The sequence below is a fragment of the Phoenix dactylifera genome, chromosome 3, assembly GCF_051530095.1.
Source record: "Phoenix dactylifera cultivar Ajwa chromosome 3, Ajwa_hap1_PhDact_Kaust_v1.1, whole genome shotgun sequence".
NCBI lineage: Eukaryota > Viridiplantae > Streptophyta > Magnoliopsida > Arecales > Arecaceae > Phoenix > Phoenix dactylifera.
This window is the reverse complement of record NC_143192.1, coordinates 49807267-49828235: the sequence shown is the minus strand read 5'-3', so window position 1 is coordinate 49828235 and position 20969 is coordinate 49807267. Positions and strand designations below refer to the sequence as shown.

At 39.4% G+C, this 20969-nt stretch overlaps 2 protein-coding genes across 2 annotated transcripts; both read right to left on the bottom strand.

Annotated features, from left to right (window-relative positions):
• Positions 1–1361: 1361 nt before the first annotated feature.
• On the bottom strand, positions 1362–5446 carry LOC103711814 (cytochrome P450 CYP82D47-like). The gene is made up of 2 exons (XM_008798099.6): positions 4281–5446; positions 1362–2195 (listed from the first exon to the last, which is right to left on the bottom strand). Exons 1-2 carry the CDS (start codon positions 5238–5240, stop codon positions 1572–1574), a joined length of 1584 nt encoding a protein of 527 aa, XP_008796321.4. The 5' UTR covers positions 5241–5446; the 3' UTR covers positions 1362–1571.
• An 11034-nt stretch (positions 5447–16480) lies between these two features.
• LOC103711788 (RPM1 interacting protein 13-like) lies at positions 16481–20561 on the bottom strand. The gene is made up of 3 exons (XM_008798068.6): positions 20177–20561; positions 19192–19278; positions 16481–16784 (listed from the first exon to the last, which is right to left on the bottom strand). The coding sequence occupies exons 1-3, from the start codon at positions 20435–20437 to the stop codon at positions 16632–16634; spliced, it is 501 nt and encodes a 166-aa protein (XP_008796290.1). The 5' UTR covers positions 20438–20561; the 3' UTR covers positions 16481–16631.
• Positions 20562–20969: the final 408 nt, after the last annotated feature.

Below are 20969 nucleotides of genomic sequence, written 5' to 3'. Positions count from 1 at the left end.
TAGTTCTATAATAATAGTTATTATATCTTCATACTATTAATAATTTATAGGATTAATAAATATATTTTAATGAGATATATTAGTTATTAATATATTAATAAATATGTTAATATTTATTATAGTATATTTTATATGATTTATAAATATATTTTTATATAAGATATTAGGGATAGTTTTGGTATTACATGATCAATGATTTTAGATTCTCGTGTAACACTAAACAGAATATTTGAAAATATCCGGAAATCTTTAATCACTAGAACATAGCATACCAAACGCGATAATTTTAAATCATCAAGAATAAGATTATCACGAGATAAGAATCGCCAGTAGTCTAAGATCATCTTAATATTCTCATTTGGATCACCAAATGCTGCCTAAAAGGCATCTTAAAAATATACAACCTAGGAATCAGAATGATGCCCAATCCTTGAAGCAACTAACTTGGTCATTTATGATCAGATCTAGTAACCAGACCCTTTCTCTTTTTTGAAAAGAAGATAGCATTTCTCTATTTTTAGAAGAAAATGGCAACCAAACCATTTCTCTTTTTTGAAAAGAAAATAGCTAGATCTTATTTAACCAACCAACCTATGGCAACAATCCAGGCAGAATGGGAATATACACCTCTGGATGACCGAAGAACCGAAAGAGATGCTGGTATAATATGGGGTCTCCCCCTCCAGCAGGATCAGAAAAAGCTGTATTAAAGTTTCGATCGGTTAATAACATAGTAATTGCCCCTGCCAGTACCGGAAGTGATGATAAAAGTAGGAATGCTGTCACTTGCTAGACCCCTTCTCTTTTTTGAAAAGAAAATAGCTGGATCTTGTTTAACCAACCAACCTAGATGTTTCACTGTAGATCTCACCCAAAATGGCTATTCGAAAAATATTATTTGGATTCCTTGGTCTTGTACTATAAATATCCAAAATCTATCATGTGTATAGTCGATGTGGGATTAGACACATGCTTGCACAAATTCTCTCATAAACACCATGACTAGCCCGTGGTCAGTCTTAATGGACTCATGCTATATATAGTGTCCGCTGGTCCACATAGGCCATAGGTCGGGTCAACTCTAATACCATTTGCAACAATTAAGGATCTCACTCAAAATGCCTAGTCGAAAGATATTATTTAAGTTTTTTATTTTTATATAAATTTTTAAAATTTATCAGATACATAGCTGATGTGGGACTAAACACATATCTCCATATATACTCACACTTACTTCTATATATAGATTATAATTAACGATCTTCTAAGGTCTGGCTAAATTTGATGCTTCGAATAATAAAGGAACTAAAATTAGAGGGACGATGAATTTTGATACGATGGAAACGGATCTTTTCTTCTTCTTTTCTTTTTTTTTTTGGCTTAGGGATGAAAACGGATCTATACAAAATTAAGCACAACCGAGCCATGATAGATTCTGACCGGTACGAACATACGTTCGTTGAGAACTTTAGAACGGTGAACACTGCAGCGATATCGGCTACCGGAGGGGAGCAACCGTACGCGTTTCAAATCGACCTGGTCAACTCCACTCGTTTATTCCACTCGTCCCGTTATTGGTAGAGCTCAGGAGATAGCCGTGGGGCGACGAGGACATGCAATGGAGTGGCCTTGGGTAGAGTAGCACCTTTGCCCTCGGTCATGTCCACAGGGCCACCTCCAGGCGTCCTCATATGGAAGCCATGGATAACGCGAGCGAGCGTCAGGTGCAGGACCTGCAGCGCAAACGACGCCCCCGGGCATGCCCGCCGGCCCGACCCGAACGGCAGGAGCTCGAAGTGCCGGCCCCGGATGTCGACGTCCTTGTGGCTCGTCAGAAACCTCTCCGGCCGGAAGGCCGATGGGTCCGGCCACACCTCTGGATCATGCTGGATTGCCCATGCATTAACTAGCACTCGGGTGCCAGCCGGCACGTCGAAGCCCCTCACCTGGCACTCCTCCATGGCCTGGTGGGGGATCAGGACTGGACCAGGCGGGTACAGCCGGAGTGTCTCCTTGACAATGGCCTGGAGGTAGACCAGCTTCTCCACGTCCGACTCGTCGACGTTGCGCTCCTTGCCCACACGGCTGTCCAGCTCTTCTCGGGCCTTCCTTAGAACGTTGGGATGGTTCAGCAGTAGGGCCAGGACCCAGGTCATGGTCACGCTTGTGGTGTCCGTGCCAGCTATTATGAGAGCCTGCGTGCAGTTTAGCACCATCATTAAGAATAATTAATACTTATTACTGATTTCGATTATTTAAATGTCGAATTGTAAGAGTCGTTTAAGCTTGTTTTGCGTGGGAGGTGACGACGCCTTAAAGAACAAAGAATGTGGTATTTGATAGTTTATATTTCAGTACATTTTGGGAATCGGCATCAGAGTCTGCGCCTTCTAATTTAATTGCTAGAAGGGAAGAGAAGGAGGAAAGGCTGGAGGACCATACTAGACTAGAAATATTTTATTTGCTGCCCATGGGCTAACTTCTGTCAGGTGCAGTTAGGGGTGGCAAAATATGACCCGACCCGCCAATCCGACCCGTGTTCGACCCGCCATAAACAGGTTTGGGTTTAGCCTAAACAGGATCGGGTCATAAACAGGTCGACCCGTTTAACCTGTTTATTAATTGGGTCGGATACGGGTTTTAGATGTCTGACCCGTTTAAACCGTTTAACCCGTTTAACTGTTAGGCAGGTTAAACAGGTCTAAACAGGTTAAACGGGTTAAACAGGTTAAACAGGTCTAAACAGGTTAAACGGGTCTAAACAGGTCTAAACAGGTCGGGTTGGGCAGGTTAAACAGTTTGGGTTGGACAGATTAAACAGGTCTAAACAGGTTAAATGGGTCAGGTTGGGCAAACAGGTTAAACAGGTCGGATCGGGTTGGGTAAACAGGTTACCTGTTTATTAAACAGGTTAAACGGGTCGGGTCGGGTTACCTGTTTAATAAACAGGTCAGGTTCAGGTTTGCAATTCCTGACCCGTTTAATAAACAGGTCGGATTCAGATTTATAGTTTTCTGACCCGACCTGTATTTGACCCGACCTGTTTATGCCTGACCCGATCCGATTGCCACCCCTACAGGTGCTTCGAAACTCCTGTTATTTTATATTGACTTCTGGAGGGGAAAAAAATTAAATTGAGACTATTCTACTTCTTCTTCCTCCTCAACTAGCTTCTATTTTCTTTTTTTCCCTTTTAATTTCAACTGTTAGGGGCTTGATTTAGGAGAGGTGATTCCTCAGCCCACATGGACACTGTCCAAATATAGGACTACTGCCGTTTCAATTTTCAGATTCGCCTTGAGGTGTTGGAGCTAAGGTACTTGAGTTATTTTTTTTATCCTTCTAAATAGCTGGTTAATTAATATTCTTTTTTTTTTTTTTTTGGGGGGGGGGGGGGGGGGGGGGGTGGTAAGATCCAATATATAATATGTTCCATTGCATGTCCTGCGACCTGCTTATTGAGGATGTTTAATAATTTTTTTGCTCTAATAAGTCCTTATTTCACTGTTTTGACAGCTAACGTAGCAAACACTTTGAAAATATCTATTTATTCCTCCAGGTAATTAACCAGCTGCATACAATATACCTGCCGCTATACAACACCATTTACTGTAAGTAATTATGTTACTGTTCTACGAAAATGTTTATATCCTGCATTATCACCTATATGGAATGAAACCTTTTGGCAATTTCTGTTCATCACGATTGGTTACTTTCAATATGATCACTTGCCAGATGAAATGCAGATTAACCTAATTAAAATTGTCAACACGCCCATTCCATCATGGCAAGGGCTACATATGAAGCCCTACTAGGTTGACAGATCATGTCAACAAAATTTTGTAATCAGGGAATAAGAGTTCAAACCGGAAAAGTATTTATCCAGTGAGACAAATTTTATTAATATTATAGCGTTGACCCACATTTTCTATTTGACTTTAGAGCCTCTCAACTCCATCTATTAATGCTATACCTAATTGACTATTTTCCATCTGACTTTACAACCTCTCGAGTCCTAATAAATACTATACCTAATTCAGTATTTTTCATCTGACTTTACAACCTCTCAACTCCATGTGTCTATCTATTCGAGACTTCGAGTGGATACCACCGTCTGTCTGTCTGTGTGGTTAGTGGGACCCACATGAGTGTGTAGGTGATCAATGACCGGACGCAAATGAACCCGATTCGGTCCGAGTCTTCTCTTTTGTAACGTGATGTAAGATTGGACCCTCTTCTGATAACTATATGCGAAAAATTTAGAAAGTCAGATAACGTACCAGGGAATTCGCCTTGATGACCGTATCCGGATCATGGTCGGAAAACAGCTCCCCTTCCTTCTCAATTGTCGACAGCATCACATCCATGAAGTCTTCCTTTCCCTCACCCCGCCCTTCTGACCTCCTCTCCCGGTGCTCCCTCAACCACCCTCCAATGATACCGTCCATCTCCGCCGCGGTGCGCCTCATCGCCCTCTCGTAGCCGCCCAGGTCCATCCACCTGAGGAACGGCACCACGTCGGAGACCACAAAGGCTCCCAAGAGCTCCATCATCCGGTGCATCGCTCCGGTGAACCTCCGAGCCTCCCTGCTACCGCCGTCATCAACGGCGCCACACCCGAAGCACCTCTTCCCCGCCACCATCCTTACTACCACGTTGAACGTCAGCTCCTGAAACCATTTGTTCATCTCCACCCTCGCCGCCCCCCCCTCGACCTTACGACATACCCCGAAGAGGGACTTAGCGAATGCACCGACCTCCGAGGCCCGGACGTGAGCAAGGGAGGCGAGCCGGGCGTGGGAGAGGAGCTCCAGGGTCAAGATCCTGCGGACTTGGCGCCAATAGGACCCGTAGGGGGAGAAGCCCACCATGGCGTTGTTGTAGCACATGAGCTTGCTGGCGGTGCTCGGGGGGCGGCCGGCGAGGGCCTTGTCATTGGCGGTGAAGCACTCCTTGGCGGCCTCCCAAGTGCTGACAACCAGGGCTGGGTGCGCGCCGAGCCTGAGTGCAAAGACAGGCCCGACGGCATCAGCCACCGCTTTCAGCGACCGGCCGATGTTGTTGTGGGAGCCAAGCAGGTGGAGGTGGCCAAGGACTGGCCACGCGCCGCCCGGTTGGGGGGCTTTGTTTCTTCTCTTGGCCGACTTGGACTTCTTGGCCAGCCATTGGTTGGAGACAAGAACCAGAAGAAGGCAAGGAAGAAGTAGAAACGCAAGATAGTGAAGATGGGAAGCATCCATCGTATAAATGCTGCACTAAACAGTGGGGACGATGAGAGGTGCAGCGGCTTATGGCTTTATATATACACAAAGATCGGCGGAGAAGTGTCGGAGGCGAGGTTTAATCGAGAAGAGACAGGGTGTTAACCCGACGCGGTTTAGCGGAAACTGAGGCAGGACGGCGCGCGAGAGCGAAGCAACCGAGAGTATGAGAGGGGATTTGGACGGTTGCGGGATACTGCCCTCCTGCTGGCGCATGTTAATATACACGTGGCCTTGGAAGGAGGACAGGCCCATTGTTAAGACCGAGGGGCTGGCTTTGGGACTTCGTCAAACACAAGGAGAGCTAAGGACAGCTAACTAACAATTAACTATAAAATAAAATCTTTATTACACACAAAAAGAAAAACTATAAAATGGAATACAATGAGCGAATTTTGGGCCGGCAGGTGGGCGAAGATGTACGCATGGCCGAGTGCAATGCATGGTGGACTTTGATATTTGGACTAAATATTTGATGAACGGTCACTTTCCAGAATGGCTTGCGTAGCTATTATTCGGCTAAGGGTCAACTAAACACACGCTCGTATCGATTGCGGCCACGTATATGCTAAATTTGGTGAGCTTGGGGTGCAAAACTAGCAGCTGATATCGGACGCATAAGTTGTACTCTACGGTACGCAGAGACGTGCAGGAAATTTAAGCCATAGCTTCCCTGGGAAGAATCCTTCGCAAGAATTACCAACTTCGATCCACCGGAAGAAAAAAAAAGCAATTGAGAAAAACCCCCACCCACTTACGTATAGAATAGCCTCCATGAATTTACATGCAAAACAATCTCTACAGGCTTACGTATTACAACTTTGTTTATCAATCATAGAGTAGGCATGATCTTGATTAGTTCAAAGCCAAAAAATAAATTATTATTCAAACTAAAATTGAGATAACGAAAAATAGATGATAAGACACATGAAAGCAATGTTGAATAAAAATTTTTACTTATTGGTATTTTTGATACGCGCGCGCGCACACACATATATATACGTACGTACATACATACATACATACATATATACATATATACACATACATACACACACATATACACATACATATACGCACACATACACACATACATACAGCCATACACGCATACATACATACATCCATACAAGCACACACATACATACACGCACATATACATGCACGCGCACGCGCACATACATATATACATATATATATACATATATACATATATACATATATACATATATATATATATATACACATGTATATATACACATGTACATACATATATATATATATATATGTATGTATGTATGTATGTATTGATAAGATGGGTATTTGATGTATGTTTGTGCGGATATATATTTGTTGGTCTAATTGAGTGATACTAAATGTTTGAAAAGAGATTTTATAATTTATGTTTTTAAATTATATTATTATATTGGTGTGGATGTTTGGAGATTTTTATCGGGCCATAAAGCTCACACCATTTTTTTTTCATTTCAGAGTTGCAAAATACTTAGCAGTTGGCTATGGTTGGGATGATGAGTGAAAGGATGAATAAATACAGCATCAATATTAATATCAGGTGAATGATTGAATTTTGTACTTATATAAATTTTGTTATTTATGACGAATTAAGATTGTTATTATTCACAAATATTGAGATTATAATGAATTTTTAGGCATTATATATTTTTGGAGCTTTGCCTTAGATGTCCGACCCAGTTAATAGGTTTGGAGCGTGACAAAAGGACAGTTAACTAACTATTAACCATAAAATAAATTTTTTATCAAAAGAAACTATAAAATGGAATTCAAGATGCGATTTTGGGCCGGCCGGTGGTGGAAGCCGTATGCATGGGTGAGTGCAATGCACGGTGGACTTTGGTATTTGGACTAAATATTTGATGGACGGTCACTTTCCAGAGGGGTTTTCGCAACTATTATTGGGCTAACGGTCAACTAAACCCCCGCTCGTATCGATTGCCGCCACGTTTAAGCTAAATGTAGTGAGGTTGGGGTGCAAAACTAGTAGCTGATATCATACGCAATAAGGTGTACCATACGGTACACGGAGGCATGTGCAGCAAATTTAAGCCTTCGCTTGCATGCGAAGAATCCTTCACACGAATTACAAAGTTCGATCCATCGGAAACAATGGGCCGCTTTTTGTTTCAGTGCAGAACTCGTGCTATCCAAAATGTATCATGTATGTCAACATCTTGGCGGTCAACGGCGTTGCTTAATGCATTGCCAGATACATTTGTAAGAAGACTAATAGTATTACAAATTGGATGGCCGTTTATGTGGCTAACCATATAGATGGTATTTTATGGACTTGGATTGAGAATTTGCCTAGAATATTTCGTGATATTTTATTTTCTGACTTTGTTGGATGTGTTAGGACTCGTATAGTTTGACATGCCCATCTTAGCAAAAAAAATTAAAAATAAAAGAAAAAAAAGTGAGCAGCACGCAACCAGCTCTTTACCATGGTCACTATATGGCAGTGATGCCACTTTTCTGGCTTTTGTGATGCAATGGTGTTATTCAAAGAATAACGTATCATAGTTAATAAATAAAATTAAAAATTTAGAACTTATTTGGTTTGTTAAAAAAAATCATCAAAATATTTTTTCTATAAAATTAAATTTTAAGAATATGATGTCCAAAAAAATAATTTTAATATGTTTGATGGACTACGAAAAAGTAGCATATTTTAGATTGAGCACCTATTTTTTTTCAAAAAATTATGTGAAATATTTATTATATTTTTAATAAAAAATAATTTTACTCTTAAACTTTGATGATTTTAGAGTAGTTTTGTAAAAAAAATTAATTTCTAAACGATAAAATAGTATTTTTTTTATTTTCTCTGCAAACCAAAAAGTGTTAGGTTGTGCCTTCTTCGAGTGTTTTCTCGGTGAGTCGACGCAATTTAGATGGGTCCCGCCATTCATTTGCGGTGACAGTATAGATTGTGAGATCCACTCTTATTCTTGTTCCATCATATGAGTCAGCTGTTTTATTTTACGGTTGGGACGCTGATTCAATGAATCTATGAACTATGAAGAGGACACTAAGTCAAACAAAAAACAATAAATGGAGAGTCAATGCTTTAGGACTGATAAATTTAATGCATCAAATCATAAAATAATGAAAATTGTGTCCCAAACTTTGGTTTGGTTTTATGATCAATTTCTCCATAGAAACATTATGTAGGAGTCAAGGCCGGCCCAACTCTTAGGCGAGTGAGGCGGTCGCCTAAGGCCCCGGCCCAAAGAAGGCCCACCGCAGGAAAGGGTTTAAAGACAAAATGAAAAGGAAAAAGGCTCCCTGTGAGTTCGCCTTGGACTGGCCCACTACAGGGAAGGCCTCAAAGACAAAACGGGCCTTAGGCCTCCAAATATATTGGGCCGCTCCTGGTAGGAGTCCAGGTCGTCAACCTATTGGAAATTTACATTTGGCCTTTACTACGAAACAAGGGACAAGGATTAGGTTCATACGAACAGAGACAACATTCTCAATGTAGGTTTGGGTAAAATGTATCAGCGATTTCAAGATTTCTAGGCGGCCGCATGATCAATATTCCCAACAGAATTCTTGGATCTGTTCTGAAAATAAAGTTTCCACCACCCAACGAGCCTAAATCATTTAAAATTCCAATTCTAGTTTTATCTGCAATTAGCTATGTTCTAGTCAAAATAATAAAAAAGAACTTCTTTTTGCATGTATTAAATAACAATTTCATATGATAAATAGGTTACCTGCAGACGGTCCTATTGTTGGCAGTAAGTAGCTACTTAAAATAATGTACCAAATCAGACGTTCCATGTAATGGAAACCCTAAGTATCGCATGACTTTTGGTCGAGAGCTCCTCCGGCATTGCAGTTTGGTGGTCATATGAATGCCGAGACCTTGATGCTAGCCGTTATCATCGGATGGTTCATGTTTGGAATTTGATGCAATCTATTGAAATAATCTAATTATCGCACATATATATCCAAGGAAGCAAACTAGGTTGCTAATAATGAAGTGTCGATTACAGGGGACCTCCATGGGTTTGATAGGAGTATCTACATCAATAAAAAGGCAGTGCAGCTAAGGTTGTCAAATGATGAAATGTTGCAAAGAGTTCGTATTTGGTTAGAAATCGAGCTTGATTCTAGCTTGCAATGATATATTCATTAAAAATGAGCTGAATTTACTGTCCCGAAGAGTGAAGGAGCTGAACATGAGATAGACTTAGGTCATTATTGTTCAACACAGTATAACCCAAAATAAAACTGTACATTATTATTTATTATTTTATATATATACAAATATGCGTTATCACTTTATATTTTACAATTAAAATTTAAATATATTTATTTACAAATAAGATATAGTTAATTGTTGGATATCCTATTTAATTAATACATACAATTTTTACTTAATGGTGAATATTATGGCATCAGATATTATTAAGATGTAAACATTAGATTCACAAATGAAGACCTAGCCCCTCTCTCACCTTTTCTGTTGTGCTGCGTAACACCTTTTGTTTCTTCTCTATCATGCTGCCTGTGTCCTTTTTCTTCTCTCTCTCTCTCTCTCTCTCTCTCTCTCTCTCTCTCTCTCTTCCTCCAACCTCTTCCATAAGAATTTAATCTCTCCCGGGAAGCCTTGACAATTCTTACCCCCCCTCCCCAGTCTATTTCTTGTTTCTTCCCATTCCACTCTTCCTCTCTACTAAACCATAAACACCGATGACCATGGCATACAACCCATCGCTTAATCAAGTCTTATTGAGTAATACCACCCCATCATTTAATCAAATCTTATTGAGCCAAACTAAGCCATGCAGGTTCTCACTTGTTCTAAATTGAGCCAAACATGAGTTGGATTTTGCTAGTTTTGACTCAAGCTAGCTCAGGCTGACCGTTAGATTTCTTAAGCTTAGCTCGAGCTAGAGTGAACACGTTCATGTTCAATTTATTTACACCTATAAGTATAAAAAGCCTCAAGCATGAGGAAGGGATGTAAATAAAAAAAAAACGAAAAAAACACCTTGAAAAGGTGATAAGGCATATTTATCATTGCTAGTCCTAGAATGAGCACCAAAATATACTTATTCTATAAAGCCTCGAAATGCACTGCCGGTTCTGAAACTGTAATCGAAACTGAATAACTTTTGAATAAAAAATTATAATCATTACTGAAAAAATTGTCAAATTAAAATCAAAACTGAAACCAAAAAATTGAAAACTATTTAACTTTTTTTTATTCATTTTAAAGTTTTCATATATAAATAACCAAATAAAAAATATCATCCATAATTTTCATAATACAATCCATAATTTAACCAAATTCATACTATAATATTTTAGATTTACACAAAATATAAAGGATATTAAATATCAGATATCTTTGATTTTAGTTTTGATTTCGGATTTAGTTTCAAGTTGGAAAATCATCAAAACCAAAACCGAAATTGAAATATGATGTTTTTTAACTCTTAAACCTGTCGCAGAAATCATCTCCATTTAATTTTAGTTAAAACCGCCCTATTCAATTTAGAAACGAGCTTGTAAAATAGCCGGGTATTCATCTCCGTTGACATCCCTATATAAAATGAGGATATATATTATATTGAGAAGCTAGATCATCGATCATCATCCATAGTGCTAATTTTATGCCTTCTATTATTTTTCTGGTGTTAGCGGTTAGTTGTTGTGATTTTTGAAGCCATGCTCCTACCTCAGTTGTTATGATTGGAGTTGTTTGAAGCCATGCTCCTGCCAGTAAGGGAGATTGCATTACGGACACTTTTCCATTTTAGTTTTTTTTCATTTATTCTTGTCTACTTAGGCATTGGCGCTTGGGTTGGATATTATGGTTTTGTAAAGTTATTTGATGTAGCCGATAGGTTACTGTTAGGGTTTGTTTAGGTAATCTTGCAATAAAATGGGTCTGAATTTTCGATTGAATTTGTGAATTGGGCAAATATATTGGAGCATTCAGCCTCTATAAACCCTGCCCTTCAATTAGGGTCCTACAGGACCTCTACGTGTCTTTTCTTGGTCTGCGATTTCTTACCTCTGTCCATATCATGACCAATCATCCATGAGAAATTATTTCCCACGGAGGCGTGTACCATATGTCCGTGCATACCTATATATCACAGCAGCTTATTTGTAGCAGTACACCAAAATGAGTGCTTGGTGAATGTGACCTATAGAAATGACCAATTATGCTACGTACAGGGATAACATGGCGCACACAGTGTAAATCTTATCCAAAATAGCTAGTTAGAAGGTATTATATGAGTTCTTTGATCCTATATAAGTACCCAAGATCTATCCAGCAAATAACCAATGTAGGACTAAACACACGCTCGCACGGATTCTCACATACTCCCTCCGTTCAAGCCCTGACATCCTCGTCAGGCTAAGGATTCAAATTCATTCAAATCTAATCACAAATACTACGATCGGCCCATGGTCAGCCCCAATGAATTTGTGCTATAGTATTCCCTAGTTCATATAGGTTATGGCCGAATCCGTTCTGATACTATTTATAACAACTCAGAACCTCACCCAAAATGGCTAGTCGGAAGGTATTATTTGGGTTTCTTGATCCTGTATAAGTATCCAAGATCAACCCAACAAATAACCGATGTTGGATTAAATATATGCCAGCATGGATTCTCACATAAATGAAAGATCCCACATCGACTTGAGTCGTTCCAGACCCTGAGCATATGATGCAGGTGTCTCCAAATCCAGCAGACACATTTGGAAAATAAAATCGGAGAGCGGTCTGAGCGGCGTGTGCGCGCGCATGCGGGCCTTGGAACCGGACAATATCTGGCAGGAGAGCCTCGTGTCCCTCCTCGCCCTCATGTGGCCCCCACGTGGGTACTAGGTGCCTCACGTGCCTTGCGCAGGTGGAGGCATGACATTTGGTATCAAAGCCGAGGATAGCTCTAGCCCGAGGGCGGGTGAATGAAAGATTCCACATCGGCTAGACTCGTTTCAGACTCTGAGCATATGAGGCGGGTGTCTCCAAATCCTGCAGACGAGTTTTAGGTGGAAAATAAAATCGGAGAGAAGTCTGAGCGGCGCGTGTGCATGCATGTGGGCCCCGAAATCGAACAATATCTAGCAGGAGAGCCCCGTATTCCTCCCTCATATGGCCCCCACGTGGTCACCGGGTACCTCACGTGCCCCGTGCAGGCAGGGGCGTGACATTTGGTATCAGAGTCGAGGATAACTCTAGTCCAAGGGTGGATGAATGAAAGATTCCACATCGGCTAGACTCATTTCAGACCTTGGGCAACTGAGGTGGGTGTCTCCAAATCCTGCAGACGAGTTTTGGGTAAAAAACAAAATAGGAGAGAAGTCTGAGCGGCGCGTGTGCACGCATGCGAGCCCCAGAATCGGACAATATTTAGCAGGAGAGCCCCGTATTCCTCTCTCATGTGGCCCCTATGTGGGCACCGGGTGCCTCACGTGTCCCGTGTAGGCAGGGGCATGACATTTGGTATCAGAGCCAAGGACGGCTCTAGTCCGAGGGTAGGTGAATGAAAGATCCCACATCGGCTAGAGTCGTTCCAGACCCTGGGCATATAAGGCGGGTGTCTCCAAATTCTGCAGACATATTTTGGGTGGAAAACAAAACCAGGGAGGGATCTGAGCGTTGCGCGCGTGTGGGCTTCGGAGCCGAATAATATTTGGCAGGGGAGCCCTATGTCCTCCCCCTCATATGGCCCCCACGTGGATACTGGGTGCGTCACGTGCCCTATGCAGGCGGGGGCGTGACACAGTGTAGGTAAGGGTGTAAATGGATCGGGTCGGACTGGATCATGAGTGACCCTGACCCAACTCCATTTTTTGTTCGGGTCCTAATATTGGACCCAAACATAATCCAATAGAAAATCGGGTCCTAACACACACAGAGGTAGACATATATATACACATATATACATATACATCACACATATAGAGAAAGATAGATACATACATACATACATACACGTCTAGCAAAAGTAGAAAATAAAATATCAGGAAACCAAGATGGTATCGCAGACATATTGATCCATAAAATTTTACCACAGTTGTGTACTGCATAAGATGCTACATGATAACATCGTCTCTTGTTTTCCATCAGGTTCTGTGTTCTCCATTTGTTATTTTTTTTTATAAAAAAGAAGGGAGTCTTGGATGGGATTAGAGAAGAGATTGAACATAGCCCCAGAGATAGGCCCACGGTCAAAGAGTATAAAAATCAGGAACAAATCTAGGAGGATCCCGGGAAGAGCCGACCCCCTTTTTTTTGTTTTTGCTAGTTAAGTCGACACATACGATAAACTTTGCTAATCCTTGTTGACTCTCTTCTCGGTCATTGGGAAAGTTGGCCGACCCACTCATTGCTCGCCTGTCCGGCAAACGCAAGACCAATCGATGGCCTGGTTTGGTCAACATGAATGGATTCATAGGCAAATAATTTTGGAATATTCGAATTTCCAACATATTGAAATAGTTAAGCCAACCCTACTACCAGGATAGAAGGTGAAGAAACAGCGATGCAGCTGAGGAGATACTTCTCCCACCGTCATATTTAAACTGTGTAAGCCAACCATTGATACAAAGGGAACATGCATGGCTCTTTGGACAATTCCGCTAATTGCTCCTTTGGCTCTCGTTTCATTAACCAGTGACCAGTCCTGTCCCCGCGAACTCGTTCTTTGAAAGTCGTGCGCGGCTCTGTTGTCCGTCGCGTGTTGCTCACGTGCGCGATCCTTAGCATGCCAGCCCTCTTGGACCCTTGGTTGGTGTTCAACAACCACTCTTAGACGGACGCGTACCATCATCACATCTTTAGACATGGCTGAGCTCGGATAGCTCGACAACAAACTGAAAGCACAATAAATTTATCAGTTGCATTACAGTTTGAGCGTGTTAATTTACTGTTGCTTTCAGTTTTTTTTTCTTTTTGTATAAATACTTTTTATACAATTAATGTTACCAAAAATTTGACATTTTATTTTTTAAAAAAAAATTTTACAGTCACAAAGATAGTTTTTTTTAGCAATACTAAATAGTGCCTTTAGTATCCTTGGAGTGCAAATCCTTCACAACCACCCTACTCGTAGAAAATTTCTTCAATCAGACATATCACATATAGCATATATCTTTTTCTTGTTCAACATGGCACCACATGCAATGCATCAAATAACTAGTTTCACATAGGAAATACAATTGTTTACTAAAATTCATTTAGCCATTAAAATGTGCCGCTACCGTCAATAATGAGCCTTCTACATCAGTGATCTGCAGTGTCGATCAGGATATATACTTTTTAAAATAAAAAATATCATATCGTTTACAGATCTTCAACCTGTACATGCATCAACTACGAGATAATAAAGTTTTACTTTGAGAAAGAAAATAAACAAGTTTAGATAACCAATTATGATATTTTATTATTTCCAAGCATAAAAAATTTTGAATTCTGACTTATTTATTTTTGGAATGGCTAATTCGAGAATTTTTAACTAAGGAACATTATCATGTATTTTAATAAACCTAGTGTGCCGATATAATAGGTGCCATTTGTTTTTATATCCATTCATCTTACAGGCAAGAGGCTACTAAAACAATTTTCTTCTAGGCACCCCGAATGGTATAGATAATTAATAATGGTGATTCTAATTTAGATGGTCTATATCATTGATTTTGAATCACAAAATTAACGGTTACTAAGTACTTTCATAGTAAATACATTATAACTATTATTCTATTAAAAATAATTTATTGGATAATATTTGCACAGGTGTTATTTGCTTTACATCTACATTGTATTTCGTTTCTGCTTTCAACTTATGAGCTTGAAAACATAATTTATTAATTTTTACTTAGGATGACAATTATACAGATTGTCAATTGTATTTTTCTTCCTAAACGATCTTAGATGGAAAACTGTTGCAGCAGAATACGATGGACAGATCTAAATTAACGGTTACTAAGTACTTTCATAGTAAATACATTATAACTATTATTCTATTAAGAATAATTTATTGGATAATATTTGCACAGGTGTTATTTGCTTTACATCTACATTGTATTTCGTTTCTGCTTTCAACTTATGAGCTTGAAAACATAATTTATTAATTTTTACTTAGGATGACAATTATACAGATTGTCAATTGTATTTTTCTTTCTAAACGATCTTAGATGGAAAACTTTTGCAGCAGAATACGATGGACAGATGCATCTAATGAAATTTTTCTTGAAGAAATATGAGAATTATATGTATATATGTATATATATATATTGATTGCTAGGAGCTATTACCTAGAACTATAGAATTTTATTTGCTGTCATTTCGTTTACTGTCTGTTAACTAATTCTTTTTACATACCTAAATTAATAGCTAATATCAAAGATATGCTCAGTCTTATGTGTGGGTTGCAGTCTTGCAGATGTTACTCTGAAATTAATTTCTTTACAAGTAGATTGGCCATATCATGTTGTATTGCTTGATTGAAATATATCAAGCTGCACGCATGGAGCACAGTGCTAGGTATTGTAATAAAGGAGTGTATCTATTAAAATAGTTCACATTTCAAAACAAAGTACTGGTTGCATTTGCATTTTCACTTCTCCCATCTCTTCTTGGAACAATCATAATGAAATATCAAGTATTTCTCTATTGAATCAATCTTGTTTACTGCATTATTAATATTTTCCTGATAGATGAGAACATGCTCATCCATTAGATCCTCCTTTGGTTTCGAACTAATTGGGCGTCGGATAAGTTGCACAGCATTTCACTGGTCGATGTAATAACCTTCTAGTGATTACCCTGTCCATGGGACCAACGAAGCACTTAACATGCACCGCATGTGCCTTAATACTAGGACCAGATTGTGTTTCACTGGTCCTAGCAGTCCAAGACACGGTCAGACTTCTGCAGCTCATTGCCCATGGCTTCTTCTATGAAAAACCAAATAAAAAAAATGAAAAAAAAAATCCATATTGATCATATAAGCACCACATAACTTTAACATAGATAAACTGTGGTAACATTTGTTCAACTTGTTCTTCATACTACTCTATATATGTTTCAAAAATAAATAATAATAAAAAAACTTGTTCTTCATATCAACTCTACAAGGATCCAATGCACTTCATGACCCATACGCCTCGGCTAAAGTAGCACATGCGAAGCCCAAGTGCGGTGGAACCATCAAAAAACAGGTCAAACCAGCTATAATTATCCCCCAGAAAGCTCTTACAAAAATCCTTTGAAACCAAAAGTATGGCCGCATAATTTAAAAAGAAAATGTCCCTTTCTCCTGTGCTGCAACTTAATGAAGTTGATTACAAACTTGGAAACTAGAAATGAGTTTTGACCTTGCGTGGCTTAATTGGTCGGTTAAATTTCCTCATTTCTTTCCATGACTTATCTCGATCAGATGCATGGCAGTGTCCATTTGGCCCCTTCCAAAACTTGCAGGGAGCAGCTTTATCACATACATAGCAATAACACTGCAATTAACCAAAAAACAAAAGAAGAGGTTAAAAGCAGCCAAGAATATCACAGTCGATAACAAAAGGAAGTTTCTTAAACAGCCTAGTTTGGAAAAAAAGAAAACCACAGAGTAAAAGACTAGTTTGGAAAGTGAAGGTGCAAACTGGATTTGCTGGTAAAACCTATGTTGATACAAGACACCTGAGTTCAATTCCCATCCTCATTCATTAACAACAGTGATCGGAAAGTGTGTCCTGTAAAGTAGAGTTTTCAAGGACAGCCACAAGTCGATGCCATTAGAATAACTTATAGAAACCATATAGTGAATTTTCAGGTGGATTGGAAGAAAGCACAGTCTTATGCTCTAAATTATCAGCACAAAAAAAAAAAGAATAAATGTGTTGGGTGCTCATACTGAACCGAAGATCTCAGTTTTTCTTTTTTAAAAAAAAATTAATTCATAAACAAATTAGATGAGCAGTTCTGATATATTATTCTGCCTGTTGCTTGTGCAAAGTGACGGAAAAAAAAGGTGAGGGAAGGTGAGAAATAGGTAGAACACAAATCCTGAGGGGCTGTACATGGAACTGCAAAAGAAACAAGCTGTTCATGAATAGATTGCGTTCAGCTGAATAACGAGCTCGACTGAGCTCATTTTCTTTAGGGGGAATAGCCAAGCAAAAAACATCATTCGATGTTTTAAGCTTGAGCTGCAAAGGAAACAAGCTGTTCAAGAATATATTGTGTTCAGCTAAATAACGAGCTCGTTTGATTTGTTGGGGGGGGTGCGTGTGGGGAGGAGAAGCCAAGCAAAAACATCATTCAAAGTTTTAAGCTTGCAAAAGTTAATAGAAGCTAGGGATCAGATCAATGACAATCCTATTCAAGGTCATTAGTAAAAGGCAAGTAAACAAATAAGCCAAACTTCAACAACTGTTATGGAGATCAGCTCGAGCTTGACTGCACCATCCATATAACAAGCTGAGTCTGATCAGCTTACAACTTATTTCAAGATGCAAGAGGCAGCCAATAATGCAATTTCAAGATTTTCAGGATACCAGAAGTCACCTTAAGTGAATTTTCTATATGCCGAAAATCTTTGAGATTGCAGGGCTGGCAGCTTTCCAATTAATCCATCTTACTTTCTGGGACCCTGATTAAGCTGATTTCCACTCTGTATCATGTTCCCCACATCAACTACATCAATTTGAGGAGACGACTAAGACAAGGCCAATAACGTAAGATGAAAAAGGGGATCATGAAGGCCATCAATTATGCAATTTAAAAAAATTTGGGATACTAAAATCCAATCCAAAAATGTATTAGTGAAGTCCCCAAAACCTTGATATTGCAATAGTGACCTCCTTCATCCCTCCGACCAAATCGAATCCCTGTTTCCTCTCTTGCTTTCAATGATGTAGAAGAAATATAGACAATGTGGCAGATGCAAAGCCCCCCCAAAGCAGAACAGACCTCTGCTGTTGCATATATGACACAAACAGTGTCAGGTTTAGATTTGTCCTTTCATAATGAGTATGATTGCAGTATGTTTTACAAGAGTTCATCAAAAAGAGTTTGTGGTTAGGCTATTGGGTTCAATTTTTTTTTTTGGATACAATTTCATCCCGATCCCTAAAAATTCAAACACCATTCAATTTCATGTAACTTATGCATTTTGATGTTTGAAATAATCAAAATAATTTTGCAATCAAGCATTTGTCACATTTCTTTTGAGAAAAATGATCTTTTTAAATTCATTTCGATATTTTTATTCACTCCTATATGACAACCAAATGAAATCTATAAGACATTAGGAATGAAATAAGTTGGTAATCTTTCCCCTTTTAATTCAAGAGCAATCGTACACTAGTACAAATTTAGAAATACATATGCATATCTTTTTTCCTACCAATGAAAATTCTGGGTGGAAAAACCTCTACAATCTAGCAAAAACATGACCTTCATTCCTATTGAAGATCACCTAGACAATAAAAATGGTTCTGTTAGTGAATCAGTCAGATTTTAAGTGCAGATAGCTCTTTTCATTCTCAACTAAAAAGAATGGCTGGATCTATTGATCTATAAGGATGGAAGTATGCAATCTCTTTTCAATTTCCTCAAATAAAGGGCTTATTCTGTTACATTCATGACACACCCAGAGGTTAGTAACTTTCGGAGGCTCTTATGAGGGTGTTCAAAGTACTGCTTCCATCAGAAACATAATAAACAATTAAAAACACCATATACAAAGTCCATACTGCAAAAATTATTTCTGAACTAAATGGATTTTTGCTATCTCCTTCAATTACATCCTATTCAATAATTCCTCTGCAAGGAATTGAACTTGTCTGACTATAAAAAAATATTCTAAACCAAATGCCTCGAATGTGAGGGAAGTAAACAATTCATATAAAAAATTAATACCTTAAAACAGCAGCTTTCATGGGTTGTCTTGCTAAAGGGATATTCAGCACACAGATGCCGCGAATGGGGATAATCTCTGCAAGCAACCTGCATCCACAGATATCAATCAGAGATGAATCCTCTTCCCCCAATTAAGACAATCACGTTTGACCTTATCAATTAATGTGTATAACTAGTGCAAGGAATATTGTCAATAATTTTGATCATCTCTTTCTGCATCTACGGCAGTTTTGTGCAGCTGCCTATAATGATAAGAGATGCAGCATCGACTATGTCTACAGGTCTGTAGAAATTCATGCATCATGTAACTTTGATGGTATGCGTGGGCCCTACCAACAAGATCAGACAGGATCCACACAAGCAGAGGCAACTGTGTATTACAAACAATTTATAGCAAAATGGGATACTATATGGAATGCACCATGTTTCATACCGAGGGCATAAGATTAGTCTTGTTCGTTCCTCAGACATGAGAAAAAGTTGATTTCCTTACCATACAGCATGTACGCAGCTTCAATCTATTAGACATTATTCTAAAAAGATCTTGCACGAGGTTTTGCAATTTTCCTGGTGGCTTCAGACCAATTGGGTGAAATAAGTGTAGTCTTCTCCATTCTTGCAATTAACCCTAAATCAAATCAAAGGAGTAAAAGGAAGAAAATAATTCAGTCTCCTATAGTGCTAGAATCTTGAGACTAAATGAAGCCAACCAGAGGTGGTGAAATAGGTGACAGGCCACAGTACGAATCAAGGCAATTCCAAGAAACCGAGCGCAAATCCGTCACTATATGGAATTTCTAAATCTCGCACCGCCGACGCACGAATAATTCTAGAAATAAATGGGATGTAAATAAATCAAGGAAAACAAGAATATCTTTTTGAATGCCGCATTAACCAAAATATCTTTCTCCGGAAGAATAAGGGAGAGACGAGAAATAAAAGGGAGAATTAAAAACAAAAGGAAAGGGAGGGGAGGAAGGAACACCTGGCCTCGTTCGGCGACGACGGAGAGGTCATCGAGCTGGTGCTGCAGGGCGGGGAGCGAAAGCTTCTGTTTGCGATCGGCGGCGAAGGGGTCGAAGGGAAGAATGCAGCAGTCCTCCTCTTCCCTCCACTTCTCCTCCCCTGTCTTCACCTCCACATCCGAATACCTCCTCCTCTCCTCCGCTTCTCTCCTATTCTTGTTGGTTTCTTCATCGGAGGAAGACGAGATTTCGATCACCACCCGCTTCTCTCTGCTGCACATGCCGGAAGGAAAGAAGAAAAATAAAAATCTAGCAGAGGCTGTGGGTTTTTGTTTTATGTACACAGTTACAGGGAAGGGGGAAGAGGTGGAGGCAGAGAGGATTTTATTTAATTTGAAAACCCACCCTTTGGGCGCCCTAGGCGCGGCGGCCGCTGTTTCCAACTCCGGTGGCAACGTGGCATGCGAGCTTGCGCACCCCAAGCCAAGGTTTCCATTTTATTCTTAATATTTACTATTCTAGTATCTTGATTGATTAATAAAATTTAAAATCAATGTCTATAAACAGTTGGTATTTGGTAATCTCAATTAGTTAATTCCATATTCTTTATCCTATTTTATGTTCATCCATCAAGGAAATATTTACATATATGCTGTTACAAAGTTACAATTTACATATGTACTTATACTACCATTCCTACTTACATATTTACCTCTAGCAATCACCTATATTGCACGACACCATTAAATTGTTATTATGAACTAGGTGGTGCTCGTGAAAACCTAATTTTCTAAATGCATTGTAAAAAATTAT

Bases quoted from the DNA above. Each gene is read 5' to 3' on its own strand.
- LOC103711814 (XM_008798099.6), bottom strand. From the start codon at position 5,240: ATGGATGCTTCCCATCTTCACTATCTTGCGTTTCTACTTCTTCCTTGC. The intron at 2,196-4,280 runs GTACGTTATCTG...AACTGCACGCAG, and splicing joins TCATCAAGGCGAATTCCCTG to GCTCTCATAATAGCTGGCAC.
- LOC103711788 (XM_008798068.6), bottom strand. From the start codon at position 20,437: ATGTGCAGCAGAGAGAAGCGGGTGGTGATCGAAATCTCGTCTTCCTCC. The intron at 19,279-20,176 runs GTGTTCCTTCCT...CTGTGGATGCAG, and splicing joins TCGTCGCCGAACGAGGCCAG to GTTGCTTGCAGAGATTATCC. The intron at 16,785-19,191 runs GTATTAATTTTT...GGTTAATTGCAG, and splicing joins ATGAAAGCTGCTGTTTTAAG to TGTTATTGCTATGTATGTGA.